A 19,488-nucleotide genomic window follows, 5' to 3' on the forward strand; every position below is an offset into this window, starting at 1 on the left:
ACAAAATGGAACAATCATACATTCATAAAGCAAGAAGGTTTGCATAGTATGAAAGATGTGAGAAAAGGTAAATATTTACAATTGTTTGATCCAAAGGCATGGAGAACCTATTTGACAAAGTAGATGTGCAGAGATGTTGAGCTCCTATGAAGAAAACATAAAGAAGAACCTCTACAATATACAACAAACTTCCATTGATTTAGAAAGAGGGAGCCAAAAAGAGAAACATGGCAAGCCAATTTGTAAACTCTAGTTGTTAAGTCATCTAGAGTAGTGCAAATGTGTTTAGATGAGCAAATGTGTTTAGATGAGCATTGAATGAACTACAAAGAAGCCCACACAATCTAACACAAAATCACAATCTAGAGGAAGGAATGTCAAAAAAGGATACATGTGCAACAAATAATGAGGGATGTTGTATCATATCCCCAAAAATAATTATGCTTGAAAAATACAATAAGATCACCCTTATAAACACCAAAGATTTGATCTGGGTTGTTGGAAGAAGGTTGGTGTGCCATGTTTTATCTTGGTTTTTTGATCTAAACATATGTCTACTAAATAAAACATCTATAATGCATAAATCTTGTTTTCCTTTTACAACTCTTTGTTAAAAATGAGGTGTTTTTTTTAAAATGTGAGTAAATAATCATTCCAAATTATTTATGTTGTCATGATTCTTACATCATTATTACTACTTGTCGTTAGGCAAATACTATTGTAATGAGTTTTTCTTTTTAACAGTTAACTAGTTTAAAAAAAATTAATTTGAACCAATTACAAACAAGGTTTTATTTTTATTTTCTAAAGTTACTTGTGCAATTTTTAAGTTTACATATTATAAAAATTATTTTTTTGTACCCTGATTGGCCAATACAACTGGGAAATCTAAAACAAATAATGTTCGTGACAACCATTTAGACGAGATTTTTAGGAAATCTAAAACAAATAATGTTTGTGAAAGGTACCGATTAATAATGTAATTTTTAAAAATTTGTCAATTAAAACACATCACAATGAGGGCAACCGGATTAATCATTCATTTTTTCTGGCAGTAGTTTGGTGTTAAATATTTAGATTAATTAGTTTTATTGATGTTTTTTATAAAGATATTATCATATAAAATTTATTTTATTTAATTAATATACATAAAAAACTAAAAAGTCATGACAATTAATCTTGAACTATGATCTATTAGGAATTATATTTTATTTTTTTAATTCATATTGAAAATTTACTTGATAACAAAATTAATATAAATAATAATAAAAAATCAATTTATTATTGTAAAACGTAAGGAGAGTAGGGGTCTTAGCAAAATGAACTAAAGATTAGCTCATGATTGAGTTGTTTTTTGACTGAGGGTAATTATTCTGCCAAATTCATATATGCTTTTGGATTCAGCTTTGTAGAACTTTTTTGTATCAACGTTTCAAATCACACTTTGTGATTCATCATCATACTGAATCCAAAAACATATATATAAATTTAGTATGGACTGTGGAAATCTTCTCTCTCTAATTAATATTCTGCCAAAGTTATCCAAAACAAGAACCTGACCTCATTGCTTATATCACCTTTTGGATTTTGAACTTTGATGGATGCTGTCATCAAGTAACATACCATCATCTCATCAATTGAACTCAACTAATTGAACTACTACTCCTTGATTTTATTACTATATTTAATCAACCAACCTATAACCCAAATATAGATGCCTAGTTTATTTTAACATTAAAAGTTGAAAATGGCCGGCGAAGAAAGATACCAAACACTCACAGAAAACATTCATTCATTTAATTTCTGGTAGGGGAGGAAACAGAGCACCCCAGGTCCCTCAACTTCCTTTCTAAATTCATTCATTTAACCTGAGTATGCTGTTCCAGGCGGCTTTCTCTAATTAGAGAATAACAATGTTTTCGAAGTAGTAATATTTCAGAGGCAGTGACAGGATTAGTGCAGGATTGTAGTTTTACAACAATTGCAAAACAATAAAACCTGTATGCTTCTTAAATCTCTGAAATTCTCTTCAATTAAAATTCTACAAATCTTTTAAATTCTCGAGGCATTTCACTGTAAATGTAACTCACCAATTTATAGCAGATTTTCACTAGATTAGACAACCCTGAATGATTTTACCAAAACAAACTGTTTCTCATATACAAATAATCTTGAAAAAAAATCGCTATTGTACAATCATGCCTGGGTAAGCATGGATAATGAATAAAGAATTGCAGATCGATCTTTGCAGCACTTGATTTACAGCAGGGGCAATCTTGCCCCCTGGATACTTTCAAAAAATTTAGAAACCCTAATTCGATAAGTAAAACCAAATCTGTGTATGATCAGAAGAAAGTCTAAATGTGTAATCAGTGCAGGAAATAGGTGAGAAGCAGGGCCACCATCATGAGAACGCAGGCAATTCCTTGGTCTATGGCGTTCCCTGTATTTAATTACAGCATTAAAAATCAGTACAAATAAATTATTAAAATTGAGAAAACAAGGTCAAGCAGGTTAATTTTTTCACAAAGAATCCATCATAAACCTAAATTTTATTTCAAAGGCTTCAATCCTCTAAAAGGATGCTAAATCAGTCCTTAATTAAACAGGACGATACCAGATCTGCTGCGCTAATCTGACATTGAAAATAGAGAAAGATAAGCACCAAAATTAGGGTTTACTTACCATCGCTGGTTGGGGTAGGAGCAGGGGATGAAACATCCTGAGCATTCACCCCCATAACAGCAATCATGCTCAACAGCACCGCCATAACGGAACTAATGAAAACCCTATTCGACATCTTACCAAAACCTAAAACTTCTAAACTACAATCCTTCAGACAGAAAATTCCTTCACAAATTTCCGTTTTTCCGCAGAAGATGAAGCGATGCGAGGGTTTGGCTAGTGGCAGGAACTTTAAAGGACTCGAAATGAGCACGCGGAGTGACGAAATTTTCGAAAGCCGGCAACAGGCAGAAACTTCCAACCATGAAAATTCCGTCAAATTTCATTCAACGCGTATGAAGCTTTTGGCTTTTCTTATCTCTTAAGAAGAAAGTTACTAGCAAATGCCAGTCAACTTCCCTTACGTGAGAAGGAGGCGGCTTCAAAGCTGTTGCCATGTGAAGATCTATATTTCCAGCTAAATCCAACCAACTCGCACACAGGGAAATCTTATGTGACAACACCAACACAAACGCATCCAGGCAAATGCCCAATTTTCTCCAATATTTAAACCTCAGACAGCAACTATGGCAGTCAGCAAGGATGAATTCTTCTGCAAGATTACCTATAGGATTAGGTGTTACAAATTCAATATTATTGTTCTTTTGAATCGCTGAGGTGTATAAAATTAGTTTTATCTTTTTCATAAATTTAATTATATATATTTTGATGGAGGTTCAGATCTGTGTGAGCACAGCAATCCAGCAAGGACGAGTCTGATTTTTTCTAATTCAATATCTTTTAAATTTTAAGATGCTCAAGTGAAGAATGAAGGAATGTTCATGGCCCATCACTTCCTCACACTAAAACCTCTTTTGCTGTAATAGGAGCGCAATGTAAAACTAGTAAGGTCCATTTTATGGACTTCTAGTTGAGGGAGATCTAAAATTAATAACCTTTTTTATGAATAGGTGTCAAAATTTTACTTTGAGATTATAGATTTTGTAGGTTCATAAATTTAAATTGTTGCTATTTTGTTTTTTTGCACATGTTCTTGGAATTACAGCTTCAATTTCATTGTAATGTGTTAGGAAAGACCAACGCATGGATGAGAGAACAAGTAGAATAAGAGAAAAAATAAATAATTTTGTTTAAATTATATAAATATTGAAACTCTAAAGATGTATACAAATTTCTAAAATTTTCAAAGATAATTTATCAAGATCCAATAGATACATAAATATCCTATAAAACTAATAAATGATATTTTAATGTTAGATTACAAGAGATTTCTTGATAAAAATTTAACCAAATTTTAAAACTTTTATTTTAAGACTACATTCCACTAAACATATTGATGTGATCAATTATACAAACCTTAATCATAAATAAATAAGAGTATCTGTCACATTCTTTTAAAAAGAATTACAAATAGATAACCTACATCAATTTTATACAGGCACTACATCATCACAAAATTATTACCTCAGATTCATGTGGAATTTTAAATATTGTGTAAATTGAAATAATTTAAAATCTAAACTGAATTTCATTTAAAAATCTGTGAAAAGACATCTATACAACTATACATGATCAGCGCTATATCATTCCTTGTAGCATACAGTCCAAATTCTCGCAAACTTAGCCTCGAAAAATGATGTCGGTTAAGAAGAAGAACTCAGACATCCCGTATTTTTAATCAAAGAGGTTTCAGCATGGATTCATCAGGTAGATATAATTATATCTTATGGAAAGGATAGTGAGGGTTAAGCAAATCATGACACACACTTGCTTCCACATCAACAAAATTAATGGCGGCTTCCAAAATTATTACAGGAATTGTACAACAAAATATACATTTTGAATTCTTATTGTAAATTTATTTGCTTCACTTCAAATTCAAGAGAAACGTGATGGGAAAATAAAAACAGAATATTAATGAATTTGAGCCATGGAAGTCGCAAGAAGGTGCAGGGCTTGACGGCAACAAAATCGAAAATATCAGTAGCTTTTAGCCGCGGAATTTCCCCTGCCTGAACTTGCGAAACGGATAAGATTGGGCGCCGAGGTAAATTTAGATTCAAATGCAGTGTTGAACTTAGAAAGAAATCTGAATAAGGATCAAGAAAACCCTAATAAAAATATTTGTAAATTTTGAATGGTGAAAGCGCAAAAGAAAGCGGAGCTCAGAGCAAGGAGGCTGATAAGTGTACCAAGCCCCAGAGGAACTTCAGTGCGGCCGGGCCATTGGGAAAAATTAATGGAGCAGAAAATTCAGCCGTTCAAATCTAAGGTTTCAGGATTAAATCATATGTATCAAGAAGGGGCGCTGAACGATGAGGCTAGCTTCAATGTGGCCAATTGGGTAAAATTTAGGGAGCTGAAAATTCAGCCGTTAAAATCTAAGATTACAGGATTAAATCATATGTACAATGGACGGGTGCTGAAAGATGAGGCTAGCTTTAATGTGGCTCATTGGAAAAAATCTATGAAGCAGAAAATTCAGCCATTTAAATCTAAGGTTCCAGGATTAAATCATATGTACAGTGAAGGAGTACTGAAAGATGAGGCTAGCTTTAATGTGGCCCATTTGGAAAAATTAATGGAGCAGAAAATTCAGCCGTTTAAATCTAGGGTTTCAGAATTAGATCACATTTACTATAAAGGGATGCTGAACGATGAGGCTAGAAGCCTTCGTAGCCATTTTGGGGATCCTCAAATTGATCATGGCAGAGGGCCAAAAGATGATTTGGTCTGTGGCATGGCCTGTGGATTCAATGCAGAGGATTTTTCTAATGTATTGGAATTGAGTGGAATGGAAGCTGGGGATACTTGTGAAATAGGCAGTGTTGGCAATCAGAATGGAGAATTGGCAAACAGAACAGAGCAATTTTCGGTGCCCTGCAGTGTAATAGAATCTGGCAAGGATCCCCAGCTGACCAGGGTTTTGGGCCAGTACCTAGACACAACATTATTGACAGATATATGGGGTAAGTTCTTGTTCTATGCTGTTTTAATATTATTGAACTTGTGCCACCTGATATCAGGTGTTCTGATCTGAAATGTAGGTTTTTGAAATTTGATCACTAGTCTTTTCCATAGGCCTTTTATACTAAGTCAATTGTTTCTGGTTGTATAGCACTAGAATATGTATTCTCAAATTGGCTGTGTGACTGATTCTTTGATGTTACTGCTGAATGGGCATAAACAAGTTGAAATATTTTGGCTAGCTATTTTCTATATCCTCCAGTATACAGGTCAACAATTTTCTTTATGTTTTATATATTTTTTTTTTATCCCTCTGGAGACATCTTCTTTTGTCCATTCTAAGCTTTCTGTAGTATGTACATTCACAAACTTTTTCACCTATTTGGTAATTTGTGGACATTCCCGACCTTTATGTTTTGTTTTTTTGGTCTTGCATTTTGCCTCGTAAATCTTTGAAGCCTAATTTTCTAGCTTGACTCTGAGTATTGCTCTCATTTAAATTGTTTTATTTTTAATATGGAGTAAAAATAAGGCATTAACAATGGTGCATAACTTTATACTATATAATTTATCATTAAAAAATTATGTTTCTTGTGAAAAAAAAACTACTTTATTATATGTTGAATATATTTTTTCTATTAGAAAGGGCATCCAAGGGCAATACTGAATCAGTGGTAAACAATTTTTCTTGAAATTTGTAAGCCCTTGCTCAAACATGTATCTATGAACTTATCTTATCTTATTTACTTTGTTTGACATGCCTTTGTATTTTCTTCCCTTTAGATATCTTGTAGCTTGTGGTACTTGAAAGTAGCTAGATGGAGCTATTGATATGTCCCAAAGGAACATGTTCTCTTAAGTCAACCCATAAAAAACAAAGAGGAACAATTGAAGACAACACTCTTCAATCTTGCGAATGCTCCTAAGCATGCTCATGTAGAACTAGACTCCTTTTAGTACTCCAATTGAAATGTGAATACAAACTTTAAGTTGAAATGTCAAGGATATATTCATAAGGTCATAAGATCAGGATATGAATAAATGAATGCATGACATAGCAATACATTGAGCAAATTTGTGTATAGTTGGCCCTGGGTGAGAGGATGTCCTTATGATAGCAAGCTTGTCTTGGAACATGAAAGATGTCAAATCAAAGTGGGTAACATGTGCATAGACAAATGCACATCATATTTAAGGCAATTGTCTGGAAGTATGTAAACATAGTGATGTATTAGGGCAGGTGTATAGGGAAATACAACATGGATAACAATGGGGTAAGGGATATGTGTGAATAGCATAATAGGGTAAGGCTCTTGAATTTTCATCAAATTCTATGTCATTTGTCAATATGTATATTTATCAAATCACTTTCTCCAAAATAGGTGCAAAAATAAATGGAAAATGACATGGGTATACAATTTTCACCATTAATTTTTATCCAAAACTCATCATGGGCTGGCCCACAACATTGTTTGGTGCCACCAAGAGTGGTTGTGCAACCAACTAGAATGGTTACACAAAACTATGTGTAGAATGCATAATAGTTTTTTTATTGGTTTTGTGAGTAAAGGCTTACTTCATTATAAACACCTTTTGCTTCCTCTTGATTGTTGTTTTTGTGTTTAAAATTTGATGCACCATGAATGATATAATATTCCATTTTTGCTTCATCTTTACCTAAAATGGCCATGCATACATCACACACTTGGTTGAGCAAATATCTAGTGTGACCTAGGCACATCAACAAGACCACATTAGATCCGCGTGTCGATAAAGATGCCAACTAGGTAGTTGATGAAATACATCCACTCATCTTCTCTTATTAAATGGAATAGTTTTTCCAACCTCTAGTTTACCTTTTGTAGATAAAGCGAGGTGTTCTCAAATATAAAACAAATCAACTTGGGCTACAGCACTTTGTGGGTATAATTGAAGGGGTTGTGATCAAGTGGTAGGATCACTTGGTTCTCATGTGGAGACAAAGGTTCAAATCACCCAAGTGACTTCTTAGTGCCAATAGGTGTGCTAAAGTAGTACTATCACTTTAATTGATTGATAGAGTGAATGTTGGTGGTACATGTTGGAGGAATAAACGAAGGAGAAAGGTACATGTTGGAGGAATAAACGAAGGAGAAATGATTTGTTGACCACTAGGAGATCAATGATGAAGCATTCAAGCTAGAGGAACATGTTGAAAGAGGATGTCGTGCAATAGGAGATATGACTTGAGTTGTTCAAGCCAAAAGAGCATACTAGAGGATTGGAAGAAATCAACATTCAAGTTGGAGGAACATAGGAAGGAGTTTTTGATAAGGAGTGGTTGACCTACATGAGGGGATAGGAGGTGCAATGTTCAAGTTGAAGTAATACAAGTAGGAGAATTGAAAGTTAAGTGCTATTGTCACTTGGAGAGGTATTGTCCACTTGGAGAGTACTACATAGAGTGGTGTCCCCACATAATGTAAGGGGTGGGGACCTCATTATCAACAATCACTAAATAATCTAAAACACATTTTGTGTGCTCCTAAGAAGCCTTTCACACCCATCTGTGTTCATAAGTTTAAATACCTTCACATTTGGTTTAATGTAGTGGGAAAATGTTGTCTAATTTTCTATTCATACCACAATTAAAATCATAAACTATTTTTTGGGGGGTAAAGTTGATGCCATAAGTAATGTGAAATATTTGATTTCAACTTTTATGATTTATCAACTACTTTATTTTATTCCTTTTACCTATCATTTAAATTAACTTCCCATAATATTATCCATTTTTTTTCCAACCATCCACCAACTGCAATGGTAGATACCTAAATGGAGGTGTGCTCAACAAAGTTGAATAGATTTATTTCATTAACTAGATGCAAACTCACACAGTCAAATTATTTTTTAGGTTGTAGTTTCATCAAATTTGTTTGAATATTCTTATACCTATCAATTTGGTGGAAAATAATTAACATGCTCATTTTAATCTAGCTCATATTCTTATACTCATGAAACATGGTTCCTCGAAAACTACACAGTTGAATCCTCATAGCAATATCATAATTTGACTTACTTTGGAAAATACCTCCTACTTATAGCTCATAATTGCTTGCATGTAAATATATTTGGTTCTATGGGACCTACCTTGCACTAGTGACATCATGAAATAGATTGTCTATATTTATTTTCATTTGAAAACTTGTCTATGATATTCATGTTGTAGACTTTTGCTTCATATCATGAACATAGACTGTCTATAATTATTTTCATTTGAAAACTTGTATATGATATTCACGTTGTAGACTTTTGCTTCACCTAGACTTCAAGATGTGATTCCATTTAACCCTATATGTTTTGTGAAGATGGTGTGCATTATAACTTTTATAAAGTAATCTGATAGAACCTTATTCATTGAAAAAAGACTCAATAAGTCTTATATCAATCTACTTCAAAATAAATAAATAAATGAAACACATTCATCTATACATATTAATATGGGCACATGCATTTCACATTTGCATGTGATTGCTAGTGTCCATTCACAAGTTAGTATTAATCTTTAATACTTTCAAATCTATTAAAATATCGCTCAACCATTATAAAGAAGAAAGAATATGATAAGAGAAACAAAGGTCACAAAGAGATGTCATTTTAACATGATTGAAATTATAGTTGCTAATAATCAATCAAAGACTAATAGAGATGTTGCAACATGATTAAAAAATTACAATAATCAATTAAAAAACATACTACATGAAACACATAGCAAAGCAATTTATTAGATTGTGTGAAAAAGAAAAAATTCATATTATAATTCTAAAAGATAATTTTATATGTGTGTTTGTATAATTTAAAATAAAATAAAATTAATATTTAATATTTGTGAATAGTAATAAATCTCAAATAACATCTTATAAAAGTATATGTTCACATGCAAAGCATAAACACATTACTTTGTTTAGACTAGGGTCAAATAATACAAATATCCACTATTGAGAGGTATCTACTTGATTCCTTTAAGATTTATTCAAGACAAACTTGAAAAAATTTCTTTTTTTAAATTATGGTCTAATAATACAAAATATCAACTATTGTGAAATATCCATTTGATTTCTTTAAGGTGTATTCAAACCAAAACTATATAAATTTCTTTATTTAGATTATGATCAAATAATACAAAATATCCACTATGGCAAGATATGCACTTGATTCTCTTAAAATGTATTCCAGCCAAAATTGTCCAGAGCATTCCTAATAAAGCCCATGTTTTTTTCTTTTACATCATCTTAGTACTTTATATTGTAGTGTGTCACATTCACTTTTTTCTTCAAGAAAATACATTTTGGCTTTTTTTGTGGGTAAGATTTGGCAATCTGATTTGCTGACGGATTATTTTTGGAGACGTCTGTGAGGTAGGTTAAGCTTGTTCATGATCAAATATGTAATCTTGTTTATTAAATTAAATCAAATTAGAATTCTAAATTCAGTTGTGGTTGTAAACCTGCAAGGTTAAAAGAAGATGGTCGAATTTGCAGTGCATAGAAGATGGAAGTTTGAAGCTGTTTTATGGTTATAAATGGCTTGAATATGTTGGTTTTGGAAGTTGTGGCCCTTTCGTTTTAACATGTAATACAGAATAGAAGACTCTCCAAATATACTCCAAATTTTATATGAGTTTCTAAAGAAGATGGTCGAATTTGCAGTGCATAGAAGATGGAAGTTTGAAGCTGTTTTATGGTTATAAATGGCTTGAATATGTTGGTTTTGGAAGTTGTGGCCCTTTCGTTTTAACATGTAATACAGAATAGAAGACTCTCCAAATATACTCCAAATTTTATATGAGTTTCTCCTGAATGTTAAAAAGTAGTTAGGTTTTATATGAAGGGTGTGCCATGTTTTGTATCTTCTGTAATACCTACAAAGTGAAAATCAAATTCTCGTTTTTCTTTTATATCTGTGTTTGAGATGAAAAGGCGTTTTTCATAATATTTGAGTGAATAACCATTCCAAAATCTTTCTCCTATCATAATTCTCACTGTTTTATAGTCAGCAAATGTTTTGTTAGTAGCCATTAATAATTTTTTTAAACTTTTCCATGTTGAACTTAATGATTGGATTTAAATCTATTAATAAATAATAATTTATAAAGATGTTTTATTAATCATCAATAATTATTCTATTATTTATAATAATTATATTTCATACATATAAAGATTTCTTATGGTTTAAGTTTATTTTATTATTTAATTGAGAGCATGAGTCTATGCTGATATCTTTTTGACTGAGACTTAAGTATTCCTCATCTCAAAGTATTCCTAATCTCAAATTCATTTAAGGAACGACCCTGGTTTCATTTTTAATATCATATTTTGAACATTAGTAGATGGCATTATTGAAGAACATACTATATCTGTCCTATAGACTATTCTTGACCTGGTAGACGTCAAAATTGTTTCTTTCTTTTTTTCTTTCAATTGAATTCAATCAATTGTACTACAACCCTATTAATATATTTAATTGACCAAAAATGCATGATTTATAAGAAAAATAAAACCTTGGAATGGAACTGAAAATGAGAATAAAAGAAAGATACAACACTCAACAGATAACATTCATTTTATTATTAAATTAATTATAAGTTTACTCCAACTAAAATCTATCTTAACCTTAGGTTTGTTGTTCCCAGGCGGTTCTCTCTAGCTAGAGAATAACAATAATTTCTAAATAGAAATATTTCAGAGGGAGCGCCTCTCCAGCTAAAAAATCTGAGGATAGTACAGGGTTGTAGTCTTACAACAATTGCTGAGGGATAAAATTTATAAATTAACACTTGAAAACATCTTTTAAATTCACGAGATATTTCACTCTAAATGTAAATCACCATTGTATAGCAGCCTAAACTGAAAATTTTCACTAGATTAGACAACTTGAATGATTTTACTAAAAGAAACTGTTTCTCATATACAAATAATCTTAATGAAAATTTGCTGTTGTATAATCGTGCCCAGGTAAGCATAGATAATGGATAACGAATTGGAAGTCGATCTTTGCAGCACTTGATTTACAGCAGGGGCCATCTTGCCCCCTGGATACTTTAACAAAATTTAGAAACCCTAATTCGATAAGAAAAACCAAATGTGTATGAGCAGAAGAAAGTCTAAATGTGTAATCAGTGCAAGAAATAGGTGAGAAGCAGGGCCAAAATCATGAGAATGCAGGCGATTCCTTGGTCTATGGCGTTCCCTGCATTTAATTACAGCATTAAAAATCAGTACAAATAAATTATAAAATTCAAGAAAACAAGGTCAGGTAGCAAGGTTAATTGTTTCACAAAGAATTCATCACAAATCTAAATTTTATTTATAGCAAAGACTTCAATCCTCTGGAAAGATCCTGAATCAGCCCTTAATTAAACAAGGCAATACCAGATGTGCTATGCTAATCTGACATTGAAAACAGAGAAAAGGTAAGCACCAAAATTAGGGTTTACTTACCATCGCTGGTTGGGGCAGGAGCAGGGGATGAAACATCCTGAGCATTCACTCCCATAACAGCAATCATGCTCAAGACCACCGCCATAACATAGCAAATGAAAGCCCTATTCGACATCTTACCAAAACTTCAAACTTCTAAACTACAATCCTTCACACAGATAATTCCTTCACAAATTTCCGTTTTTCCGCAGAAAATGAAGCGATGCGAGGGTTTGGCTAGCGGCAGGAACTTTAAAGGACTCGAAATAAGCACGCTGAGTGGCGAAATTTTCGAAAGCCGGCAACAGGCAGAAACTTCCAACCATGAAAATTCCGTCAAATTTCATTCAACGCGTATGAAGCTTTTGGCTTTTCTTATCTCTTAAGAAGAAATTTACCAGAAAATGCCAGTCAACTTCCCTTATGTGAGAAGGAACCGGCTTCAAAGCTGTGGCCATGTGCAGGTCTACATTCCCAGCTAAATCCAACCAAATCGTACACAGGGAAATATTCTGTGACCTCAACAATACAAACGCTTTCAGGTAAAAGCCCGATTTTCTCCAATATTTAAAGCTCAGACAGCAACTATGGCAGTCAACAATGATGGGTTCTTCTTCAAGATTACCAATGGGATTTGGTGTTACAAATTCAATATTATTGTTCTTTTCAATTGGCTGTATTTGGTTTTTGTTGGGTTACCGATCATTCTTGTTTTGTAATAAAAAATAAAAAATGTGTAAAATTAACTTAATTTTTTATTATAAAATTAAGTAATAAAATAATTTTTAGTCTTTTCAATTTCAATAGCTTGACTTTTTATAACATGGTATCTCTTAAATTTTAGTATCTCAAAGTTTTTATAACATGGTCTCTCTTAAATTTTAAGATTTCAGAGTGAAGAATTAAGGAATGAATGAGATCATCCAAGAGTTCTATTATAAGGCAACCAAGGAGCACCATTAGAAGGCTACCTAAGAGCATGCTAGTGGTTTGCAAGGTCGAGCGTTAGTGCCTAACAAGCCATGATGTACTCTTGTGACCATAATTCCTTCGGCCAATCGAGGGAGAAACCTGGGGCCAAGCAACTTGATTTCCACGAGCTAAGAGACTCCCATCTCTTCGACGCGTAGAAGGGGCATTTTCCCAATGGTTGAGCAATTCTTGAAGGTGAGCCACCTTTAGAGAAACATTCTTGGCTTGCACCTGGATATATAATAACACACTAGAACAAATAATTGCTTTAGAAAAAAATGAAACATTCTAGTCAATATAATGACAAGAAAAAATTGCAAAATTTTGATCTTTCCAAATGCTAAAGAGAATCTCTATCTTGAAAGCATACCAAATCTAATTGAACTTATGGGGAATGCTAGGCCAATTGCCCAAAAGAATCATATGCCAAGAAAATGTTATGGCCAAAAAGGCCAAAAGAAATCATAAATCCATTTTAGAGTTGTTGAGCTCGACAATAGAACTATAGAGGCGCTTAAAAGACTCCAACTGCTCATATAATGGGCAACAAGTATCTCCCACCTCGCCACTACTCCCTCTCATCTCCCCCCTCCTCCCCATTCAACCTGACCTCCTCCCTTATCCAACACCTAGGTAAAGAGGCTAGATGGTAGTAGAGAAGCCTATAACAATTTCAATGTTTTTTAAGGGGTTGATGGAATAGAAAAAGTTGCTTCAACCTTGGGGGAAGCCAACACAATAGGAGTGTGTATAACAACATGATCCATCAATAAGGATGTAGGAGCTTCATCCACCAAAGGGTAAGAAACATCAAGTGAATACAATGTATGTTATTTCTCTTATAAAATAACATAATAAAACCTTATATCCATTAAAAAAGGACTCCCAATAAAACATATCAATCCATTTCAAAATAAAAATAAAAACATATTTATTTATGCAATGATATGGACATGCCCATTACAAATTTTAGTGTGATTGCTAGTGTCTATTCACAAATAACTATTAATCATTAATACATTCAAATCTATCAAAACACCACTCAAGTAGTTATAAAAAAGAAATAATACCTGAAAAGGAAATAAGGGTCATGTAGTGACTAGTCTCTATAATTGCAACATGGTTGAAAGTACAATTGATAATAACCAATTAAAGATACACAAATATTATTGTTGTAATTACTTTACCATGTTAGAGAAGTTGCAACATGGTTGAAAGTATAATTGACAAGAACTAATTAAATAACTAACAAATTTAATTGTTGTAGTATGTGGACATGCTCATTACACATTTTAGTGTGATTGCTAGTGTCTATTCACAATTAACTATTAATCATTGATGCATTTAAATCTATTAAAACACCACTCGAGTGGTTATAAAGAAGAAAGAATAGTATTAGGAAATAAGAGTCATCTAGTGACTAGTCTCTATCATTGCAACCTGGTTGAAAGTACAATTGATAACAACATTTTAGTGTGATTGCTAGTGTCAATTGACAAATAACTATTAATCATTAATACATTCAAATCTATTAAAACACCACTCGAGTAGTTATAAAGAAGAAAGAATAGTAATAGGAAATAAGAGTCATGTAGTGACTAGTCTCTATCATTGCAACATGGTTGAAAGTACAATTGATAATAACCAATTAAAGATAAATAAATTTTAATTGTTGTAATTACTTTATCATGATAGGGAAGTTGCAACATGGTTGAAAGTATAATTGACAATAACTAATCAAAGGACTAACAAATATTATTTGTTGTAGTGACCTTACCATGATAAATAATAAAAAAAATCATCTTTGCAACAAACAAACAAACTTATTGGTTGTGTAAAGATAAGACATTTTGTCTTTTTAGCCTCTGGAGTCTACAAGATTGTTTGCTCTTGCGGTGCTCCCTACATTGGTGAGATAGGTAGATCCTTCAGCACTAGACTGAGAGAGCATAGTGCTGACATCTGGCATGACTGGGTCCTTAAGTCTACCCTTGCCAACCAAACACCACATTTGCTTAGAGAGTGCTTGAATTTTATCTAAGGAGGACAACTTTTTCAAGCATAAGCTTAAGATAACCATTGAAATAAGAAACCACCCAGCCAACCTCAATCAAGATGAAGGGTGGAGTCTCAATCCTTCTTGGCAGCCCTTGTTATCCTTCCTTGGAGGTCAACATTGATATCCCTAGCTTGGTCGGGTTTGCCCCTGTTCTCCTTAACGCTTTGTCTTTCTCTTGTTTCTTTTGTTCTCTCGCTTCTCTTCCTTTCTTAAGTTATAGGTTTTCTTTGTTTTTTTGTAATTTTACCTTTTATTTTGTTATTTTTATTACATTTTTATTATTATTGGTTTATTTATTTATTCTTTTGTTTTTACTTTTATTTCTATTTATTTTTATTTTATCCTTTTTATTTTTATTATTCTTTCTTTATCATTTTTTCTTTCATTATTATTTTCATTATCTTTATTATCTTTATTAATATTTTATTATTATCTTAATTTTATTTTTTCCTTTTAATTATCATTTTCTATATTATTAATCTTTATTTTTATTTTCTTTATTATTATTGTTATTAGTATTATTATTATCTTTATTATTATTATTATAATTATAATTCTTATTCTTTAATTTTATTATTATCTTTATTATTTTTATCATTATTATCTTTTTATTATTATCTTTATCTTTATTGTTTTTTATTAAAAAAGCAGCATTAACTAGGGCGTTGACCCTTAACATAGTCATAGACTATCAAAAAAGAAAGAAAAGAGCGCAGGCAAAAAGATAGCACATCGGAGCAAGTCCAGGATTAACAAGTTTGAACAAAGGAAACTTGTAAAACCTTCAACAACATAGACCCAACTCAAGAAGGGGTGTGGAAACTCGATCCAAGGGGGGGCGGGGAGGACTTCCCCTTCTGCTTGCGACAAACAACAATCCAGACGATATTGTTATCAAGGTCATCAAGAGAATGACCAAGCAGTAAGGAACTCGCTTGTAAAACATCAATGAAGCTAGTAGTAGGATGTTGCGAGACAATAATCGACTGTTGCAGAACAAGAGATAGTTGCAGAATAGAAGGTTGTTGCAGAGCATCGGGAGAAGGACCAGTATGTGTAGAGAGAAGTTGTAAATCAAAGGCAACAGGGTCCGTCGGGGCAGGAGGAGCCAAAATGGTGGAATCGACAACAACATCAACAGTAGTAGAAGGCACCCCAACCTCCTGAGAGGAACCATCCAAATCAGATTCAGTAGCATAGATGGTCAAGTGATCAACAGTAGCATCCTTCCACCAAGTAGCAGCACCTTTGTGGCGTGATATAGAGCAGTCCGAAGCAAGATGGCCCGTAGAGAAACATTTTCAATAGCGGAAGGGAAGACCCTCAAATTCTAATAGTTGTGTCCAAGGCCGATCACCAACCATAAGAACCACATCTCTCGGGAGAGGCAAAGAGATGTCAATATCAACTAGAATGTGAGCAAAGGTAGTGTGGCCCATAGAAGACGTGTCATCATCCACCTTTAAGAATCAGCCTAAACATTTATCTTTATTGTTGTTGATGTTGTTGTTGTTGTTATTATCTTCTTTATTATTATTATTATCATACATCATTATCTTCTTTATCATTATTATCATCTTCATTATATTATTATTATTTTTATTTATTTTTTCATTGATTCTTTATTAGTTTAGTTGTATCTCTTCTTCTTTTATTACTTTTCCTTCTTTCTATTGTTTTCACTTTGTAGTTTTCTTTTTCTTTCTTTTTATATCTTCTTCTATTTTATTTGTCCCCTAGGATTCTTCCTTGGTTGGCGTGCATGATTTTCTCCCCTCTCTTTTCCTATCCCTATCTCCTTTTATACCTTCATGGATATGCAACTTTCTACTTTTCTACTTCATGAGCTTTCTAAACGTTGATGCAAATAAATTCACACAATCTAATCCAAAAGCTATAACAAGAACTATTATGGATTGTGGGAAACTAATATCTTTAAGACATTTTGTGTTGTAAATGTAAAAGATATCTTTGTTGCTTTCAAAATTATATATCATATTCAAAATTCTATATCATAATTGTTTATATAATTTTCAATTTTTTTAATAACTATCAAGTTTCAAATTATGAACAAATTTGAAACGATGTAACTTTTATAAACAATAAATTAAAGAAAACAAATTTAGAGTGATTTTTATTTTTATTTTTTATAATGAGGGATTTAATCTTTAGATCTTATAATTTGAAGGATTAAAAAGAAAAAAAATCTTAAATGTCAAAAAAATCTATATCTTCTATTCGATGGCCCTGACATCTAATACTTCTTACAATAACTACATTTCATTATTATCTTACTATCATGGTTGTTTTTTCTTTTTACTTGTTCTTTTTCCTTCCCTTGATTAATATGTATACCTTCCCAGCTTCATCATTAATGCTATCCCCTTCCCCAAATTGATATGTTTTCTCATTTTGAATCATCACTGATCTTAAAAATTTCATTAAATGTTTCTTTCAAATGCTTATTATGAGACCATTCATTTAACATTCAATTACCCAAACTCTTCTCTCTTTTGGTACACCAAAAGAAATTTAATTCCTTGTGCTTTCGTTATTCATATCAGATATAGATTATATAAAAAATTATAAAATAATGATAAATTAGTAATATATGCAAAAATATTAAATTTCTTAAGTTAGTTTTTAAATTCATATGAAAAATCTTGTTAATTATATTATATTTTAAATAGATTCTAAATTAATGCATATTTAATAGAGAAATATATTTTATATTAATATTAAATGATAATCAGTCAATAATTATTATTTTACTAATAATAAATGTTAAATTCTTCAATAATATATTATGACAAGTTTATAAATTTATATTTAAAACAATATTATAAAAAACATTAAAAATAAATAAAATTGACTAGGTTTCTAACTTCATATAGTAAATAGAAACAATTTAAAAAATTCACATTAAAATATTTTAAAAATTAGAAACAATTATATTTTAGCATTTCAATTATGAAAGTTTCTAAAATGATATTTAAGACAATCTTTTAAAAATATTTTAAAAAATAAATTGACTAAGTTTCTAAATTCATATAGGAAAATAGAAACTATTTTGAAAATTCATATTAAAATATTATAAATTAAAAACAATTATATCTTACCATTTTTCAAATAAATTTATATTTTATAATAAACATTCTAAAATAATATATAGTAATATTATAAATTAAAATATTATATAATATATATTTTTTACATCTATTTGTTTGAAGTGATTAATGTCTTTATTTAAATAAAAAATTACAACTATTTTTATAATTCTATGATTGTATACATGTGTTTTGAATGAATAAATATGCTAAAATCTTTAGGTTGTCATAATTTTTATTATATTATAATGAATACAAGTTTTATTTTATAATATTGTAAGGCAATTTTTTTTAAATTAAATTGTATAATATTTTTTTAAATCAAAAGTTTCATATCATATTTTGTGATTATAGTTTACATTTTCTTGTTCCTCTCTACATCATAATGATGAATCACAAAATAAAGGTTGATGAAAAATCATTACACAATTTAATTGAAAAAACTATATGATTGAAGAAATTAAATTTCTATAGACTATAATATTGTATGATAGTTTTCTGAATTAAATAATACTTTTTCTTATAAAAAGTTTCACATCATATTATATGATCAATAATAATTTTCATTTTCCTCTTCCTCTCTCTACATCATGATGATAGATCAGAGGTAACTACCTTCAATTTTTTGATTGAAGACACTAGATTTTTTACATTCCACGACATTGTAAGAAGGTTTTCCAAAATTAATCCCTGTAATACTTTTCCTAATAAAAAAAATTCAGATCATTCAGATCACCCACTAGGATAATTTGCATTCTCTTGCTCTCATGGTTCAAAGTGTAATCTGAAAGGTTGATAATAAAAATGACATAATTTAATTTAGAAAACTATCTTACAACTTTTTAATTGTTAGTATTGCTTCTGTCAAGAGAGAAACTCAACAAAAATAATCAAATGACTTTTTTAGTCTATTATAAAATTGAATAATTCTGAACAAATCCCCTGAATCAAATTTTACCCAATACAAAACCTCCAATTTGAATAGATATCTTCTATTTACTAGTTCTTTACTTGAACCCTCCCACTTCATAAATTTAATCCTTCGATTTTAAGAAAAAAATTAAAACAAATTACCAACAAAGAATAAAATTTGTATCGTCATTCACATCTAAATTATCTCCAATTTTTTTTATAAAAAATTAAATTCACTTAATATTTCACTGTAGATGTTCCTCAGAGTAGCCTAAATTGAAAATTCTCTGCAATGCATTTCCACGGGATGCTTAGATAGGCAACCAAA

The 19,488-nt window shown here is 31.2% G+C and overlaps 1 protein-coding gene and 2 long non-coding RNA genes across 4 annotated transcripts; 1 reads left to right on the plus strand and 2 right to left on the minus strand.

Annotated features, from left to right (window-relative positions):
• Positions 1–2,115: 2,115 nt before the first annotated feature.
• On the minus strand, positions 2,116–3,350 carry LOC131044803 (uncharacterized). The gene is made up of 2 exons (XR_009105705.2): positions 2,686–3,350; positions 2,116–2,443 (listed from the first exon to the last, which is right to left on the minus strand). It is a non-coding gene; the product is annotated as an uncharacterized LOC131044803 (long non-coding RNA).
• Positions 3,351–4,288: 938 nt separating this feature from the next.
• LOC131044804 (uncharacterized) lies at positions 4,289–10,516 on the plus strand. Of its 2 annotated transcripts, XM_057978244.2 has the most exons (3): positions 4,289–4,732; positions 4,833–5,654; positions 10,146–10,516. In XM_057978244.2, the coding sequence occupies exons 2-3, from the start codon at positions 4,925–4,927 to the stop codon at positions 10,148–10,150; spliced, it is 735 nt and encodes a 244-aa protein (XP_057834227.2). In that variant the 5' UTR covers positions 4,289–4,732; positions 4,833–4,924; the 3' UTR covers positions 10,151–10,516. The 2 variants fall into 2 exon arrangements, with proteins under 2 accessions (XP_057834227.2, XP_057834226.2); XM_057978243.2 differs by having other exon boundaries at positions 4,289–5,654.
• Positions 10,517–11,440: 924 nt separating this feature from the next.
• Positions 11,441–12,763, minus strand: LOC131044805 (uncharacterized). Its single transcript, XR_009105706.2, has 2 exons — positions 12,132–12,763; positions 11,441–11,880 (listed from the first exon to the last, which is right to left on the minus strand). It is a non-coding gene; the product is annotated as an uncharacterized LOC131044805 (long non-coding RNA).
• Positions 12,764–19,488: the final 6,725 nt, after the last annotated feature.

The sequence above is a fragment of the Cryptomeria japonica genome, chromosome 8, assembly GCF_030272615.1.
Source record: "Cryptomeria japonica chromosome 8, Sugi_1.0, whole genome shotgun sequence".
Taxonomy (NCBI): Eukaryota; Viridiplantae; Streptophyta; class Pinopsida; order Cupressales; family Cupressaceae; genus Cryptomeria; species Cryptomeria japonica.

What these genes read in the sequence shown, in the direction of transcription:
- LOC131044804 (XM_057978243.2), top strand. Translation starts at nt 4,823, where the DNA reads ATGGTGAAAGCGCAAAAGAAAGCGGAGCTCAGAGCAAGGAGGCTGATA.